The 5,131-nt window shown below is 46.7% G+C and overlaps 1 protein-coding gene across 1 annotated transcript; it reads left to right on the top strand.

Moving 5' to 3' along the window:
- The first annotated feature begins 683 nt into the window (after window positions 1-683).
- On the top strand, window positions 684-4,918 carry si:dkey-42p14.3 (EF-hand calcium-binding domain-containing protein 10). The gene is made up of 4 exons (XM_038781226.1): window positions 684-844; window positions 2,153-2,317; window positions 2,420-2,510; window positions 4,700-4,918. The coding sequence occupies exons 1-4, from the start codon at window positions 742-744 to the stop codon at window positions 4,740-4,742; spliced, it is 402 nt and encodes a 133-aa protein (XP_038637154.1). The 5' UTR covers window positions 684-741; the 3' UTR covers window positions 4,743-4,918.
- Window positions 4,919-5,131: the final 213 nt, after the last annotated feature.

The following is a 5,131-nucleotide window of genomic DNA, read 5'->3' as shown; positions in this document are numbered from 1 at the left end:
GTTTGGGTGAGTTGGGGGGTGTTTGGGTGAGTTGCAGTGAGGGTGTGTTGGGGGGTGTCTGGGTGAGTTGCAGTGAGGGTGTTTTGGGGGGAAGGTGTTGGTGTTTGGGTGTGGTTGGCGGTGTCTGGGGAGGGGGTGTTTGCGGGGGAGGGGTTTGGGGTGGAGGGGGTGTGTGGGGGGGGCTGTTTGGGGACGGGTGTGTTTGGGGTTGTGTTGTGGGAGTGTTCGGGTGTGTTGGGGAGAGGGGTGTGGTTGGGGGTGTTTGGGGGTGTCTGGGGGTGGGGGTATATTTGGGAGGGCTGTTTGGTGGGTGTTGGGCTGAGGGTTGGGGATGTGTGGGGTGGCGGCTGTTTGGGGGGGGTTGGGGTGGGGGGTGTTGGGGGGAGGGCTGAGGTTGGGATGTCTGGGGTGGGGGGTGTTTGGGGGGGAGGGGGTTGTTTGGGGGAGGGGGTGTTTGGTGGGTTTTGGGGGGTGTTGGGGAGAGGGGTGTGAGGGGTGTCTGGGGTGGGGGGGGGTTTGGTGGAGGGGATATGGGGGTGTTTGGCGGGGAGGTGGGTGTGGGAGTGTTTGGAGGGGGGTTTGGGGGGGAGGCGGTGTGGAGGAGGGGGTGTGGGGATGTTTGGGGGAGAGGGGTTGGGGGGGGGGGTCGCTATTGGTCAATGGGGAGATGAGGAGTGGCCCCGCCCGCGCGGACAGTTTCCGCCGGCTCTGTTGCCATGGGAACGGCGTCCTTCAGTCGCCATGCAGTCGCCCCTGGAGCGAGAGGCGTCCGAGTACCTGACCCAGCACCAGATCCTGGAGCTGATCGACAACCTGACCAGCATGTTGCTGTACCAGCGGCCGGGTGAGAACCGAGAATCCCGGACAGCAGGCCCCGGCGGCGGAGCATCGGCCCGGGCTCGGGGCCTCGACTAGACCCTGACACCTCACTCCCAATCCTCACCCCCAAAACCCACCCTGACCCCCAATCCTCACCCCCAAAACCCATCCTCACCCCCCAAAGCCCACCATCATCCCCCAAAACCCACCGTGACTCCTCACCCCCAACCCCACCCTGATCCCTCACCCCCAAAACCCACCCTGACCCCCAATCCTCACCCCCAAAATCCACCCTCACCCCCCAAAACCCACCGTGACTCCTCACCCCCAACCCCACCCTGATACCTCTCCCTCACCCCCAAAGCCCACCGACCCCTCACCCCCAAAATCCACACTGACCCCTCACCCCCCAAAACCCACACTGACCCTTCACCCCCAAAACCCACACTGACCTCACCCACACTGACCCCTCACCCCCAAAACCCACACTGACCTCTCACCCCCCCAAAACCCACACTGACCTCTCACCCACAAACCCACACTGACCCCACACCCCCAAAACCCACACTGACCACTCACCCCCAAAACCCACACTAACCCCTCACCCCCAAAACCCACACTGACCTCTCACCCCCAAACCGCCACCCTGACACTTCACCCACAAACCCCAAATTGACACCTCACCCCCACTCTGACACCCCACCCCCACAACTAATAAAGGATTAAAACAGGGAAGCTTATAAATTTAATTAATAATGTTACTAGTTAATAATGTCATTAGTTAGTACTGCATATGCTGTGGTGCCCACCGATTAATGCCAGACAGCATGGACACTTTCTCCATCGCAGGCTCAGCACAAACAAGAGAGTGAAAGAATGGCGGGGAGCTAGACTTATCAGCTCCCCACACCCCTTTTCCAGTAGGTGATCCCCTTTGCCAGGCCCAGGTGTACACCCACCAGGGCCCTCTTGCTCCCCCACCCCACTCCACACTGGGTGACTAAAGATCAGGAATGTGGGACTAAAGTGAGGACTGAGGTTGAGACAGAATCCACAAGCCCTCCCATTGAACAAAATTGGCAAATAACGGTCTTGAAAGATTAGTGTGTCAGGTGATGTGGAGACCTGCTTGTTTTCCAAGTATGTGAACAAAAAATAGAAAACAGTGATCTGCTGAACGGAAAATCGGGGATGACTGTTTTGCCACTTGTAACCATGCTGCTCTTTCGTTGGATTTCAATTTAAAGTCTAGGAAGCTACCTCTGGTTAGTTTGAAGAAAATGACTGAATTACAGCAACGACTACTAAATTAAACTTCTTTTCACATTTGCAGCCAGGCCAGTGCAATTTTTAATAGATCAACTGGAACTACTGAAGGTTGCCAGACAGACTCAAAAGAACTACCCTTGCTTGTTCGATGATTCAAATTTAGATACTGTGTTTGGGATTTTGGACACTACAAAACAAGGACACATAACTTTAAGGCAGTACAGAGAAGGTAGGATTCTCATGCCCAGTTGTACAAGACCTTTGTCTGTTGCGCATGAATTACTGTGACTTTGAAGCTCAGTGTTGATTGCTTGCCTTGGAATCATTTCAGCATTGAAAACCTTGGGAGTAAAAGATTTTGTTATGGCCCCATTGGGTTCCCTTGACGATAAAATCACTCAAGCAACATTCAAACAAGAGGCGTAAGTACCGATTCTTGATCTTAAAATGACACAGGTGACTTACAAACTGCCCAACAGAGGTTAAAGTTTCTGCCAGCATCTGTGAGACCCAAGAATGAAATTGTGACCTTTATATTTTGCTGTGTGGCCTTTGAGTAAAACTCCTGGAACTCCCTACCTAATAATATTGTGGGAAGGACCTTCACCACACTGACAGCAGCAGTTAAAGAGGAAGGCTCGCCACCATCTTCTTGAGAGCAACTCAGCAAATAATTAAAATAATTATTTTTTAAAATTTTATCTTCAATCTTAATCCTGTGTATGTCCCAATACTTGCTCACTGTAAAATAATTAAAAAGTGAATAATACTTTCTAGTGCTAATAATCTTTCTAATAAGTGCTTTGTTTGTGAGAATTCATCAATCTGATTGATTGCTCAAACCTTTTTTTTTCACTTCTGGTATGTGGGCATCGCAGGCTCGGCCAGCAGTTGTTGCCCACCCCTACTTTCCCTTGAGAAGGTGGTGGTGATTTGCCTTCTTGAGCCGCTGCAGTCCCCGAGGTACCCCTGTTAGGGAAGGTGCTTTGACCCAGCAACAGTGAAAGAATGACAATATATTTCCAAGTCACAATAGTGATTGATTGGAGAAAAATCTCCAGGTTGTGGTGGTTCCCTACTTGATTACTTCACTGTTCCCAGATCCCCAGAAAATTATTTGAATTTTAAATTTACATCATAATAGAGGAAATGGCACAGAGCCCTATTTATCTTTGTGGTGCTTTCTTTGACCTCAGCGTCAAGCCCCATTCCTTCACCACTAGCCACAAAATCTGGCCATTAGTTTAAGGAATCAATATTCGTCACATTAATGTATGAGCAATGTTCCTCTGGAATGACTGGAAATTCATGATGGACCCAGTACCGCAAAAGTTCTCACAATCAGTGAGCTAGAACTAGACACTTCTAGTTAATAGTCAGTTCTGTAATTTGCATTGTCATACTAAAAGTCTGGGCGGTGACATTCAAGGCATCAAACTGCATTACTTTTCTTCTGAGATTAGTGGTGACACTGTACACATACTAAGGAAAAGGTTATGGTGTTTTCATACACGTATTTTTTTTAAATGGCCACTGAAAGAGATTACATGACTATATTTGAATTCAGTAAGAAGTCTTACAACACCAGGTTAAAGTCCAACAGGTTTGTTTCAAACACGAGCTTTCGGAGCACTGCTCCTTCCTCGGGTGAATGAGCAGTGCTCCGAAAGCTCGTGTTTGAAAGAAACCTGTTGGACTTTAACCTGGTGTTGTAAGACTTCTCACTGTGCTCACCCCAGTCCAACGCCAGCATCTCCACATTATATTTAAATTGTTATTTTTGGCCCGTAAGTATGTCAGTGCACGTAAAGGTGTATTGAGGTGATTTCTTCCAGCTCCACATTGACTTAATTTAGAAATGAGAATGGCTGACATTAACTATCTGACATTTAGTCAGGGACATCAGTCCATTAGCAGCAAAGAGGAAAAAAACTTGCTAATCAGATTAAATCCACTAAAGATATTGCAGTGCCTTTAAGAAACTCTTAAACTCTTATAATTGGCATCAGCTAATCACTATTTCCTATTCTTAACCATTCGATTAGGTTCCTTAAAATGATGATTGAAACAATTTGCCTGTAGGCAAAAGAGATATGTCCAGACATTTTATCTTTTTAAAATAATTTTAAAAATATATAAATCTAGAGTACCCAATTATTTTTTTCCCAATTAATGGGCAATTCAGCGTGGCCAATCCACCTACTCTGCACGTCTTTAGGTTGCGGGGGTGAGACCCACGCAGACACAGGGAGAATGTGCAAACTCCACACGGTCAGTGGCCCAGGGCCCGGATCGAACCAGGGACCTCAGCACCATGAGGCAGCAGTGCTAACCACTGTGTCACTGTGCTGCCCTACCTTTTTGAATAATCAAGACAATTACTACATTTCGAACTCAAAGCCCTTAAAATATAAATTATAATATTTTGATAAATTGTTTTTCCAATAGATCTTGGGATCCACAAGGCTTTGGAAAGGGATGCAGTGATAAAATATTTGTTCAGTTACGTTCTATTTTTGACCAATATATATAATATATATATATATATATATAAATGAGATACTGTTTCAAATATAATTCACTTTTTTAATGTTTTTGTTCACATTCTCAGGAAAGCTGGATTGGCGAATGCTTGTGCCACATTCAGAACTTGATTAAGTTACGCAGCTTCTTTCTCTGCTTTAACTTCTTGTGGACATACCAGTAACTATTTGGAGAATAGCAGCAGACATTCATCTCAAAATATTTAGTGTACAATTAATGTAGGCAGATACATTTTGCTACATGTGTATACTTGAATAAATGATAGTCACCTTGACTTTAATATTTATTTCTAATTGAGTGTAATTTCCCTGTGACCATCTAAAATAAAAGTGGTATTAATCTTGTATTGTTTAACTCTGTAAGATTTCAGAGAGGGGCTTTGGTTAGTCCAGTGCAGTTAGTCCATATTTATGGGGCTGGATTTTACACTGTGGTGGGGAGGGTGTCCCTCTGCTTGCTTGCCTTGCCGTTTAAGGGCTGTTAATCAGTTAATTGGCTG

Source organism: Scyliorhinus canicula, chromosome 20, assembly GCF_902713615.1.
Source record: "Scyliorhinus canicula chromosome 20, sScyCan1.1, whole genome shotgun sequence".
Taxonomy (NCBI): domain Eukaryota; kingdom Metazoa; phylum Chordata; class Chondrichthyes; order Carcharhiniformes; family Scyliorhinidae; genus Scyliorhinus; species Scyliorhinus canicula.
The sequence above is the reverse complement of the archived record's forward strand: the minus strand, read 5'-3'. Positions and strand labels throughout refer to the sequence as shown.

Excerpts from the sequence above, each read along its gene's own strand:
- si:dkey-42p14.3 (XM_038781226.1), top strand. The coding sequence starts at position 742 with ATGCAGTCGCCCCTGGAGCGAGAGGCGTCCGAGTACCTGACCCAGCAC. Across the intron at positions 845-2,152 it reads GTTGCTGTACCAGCGGCCGG|CCAGGCCAGTGCAATTTTTA; the intron begins GTGAGAACCGAG and ends TCACATTTGCAG. Across the intron at positions 2,318-2,419 it reads TTTAAGGCAGTACAGAGAAG|CATTGAAAACCTTGGGAGTA; the intron begins GTAGGATTCTCA and ends GAATCATTTCAG.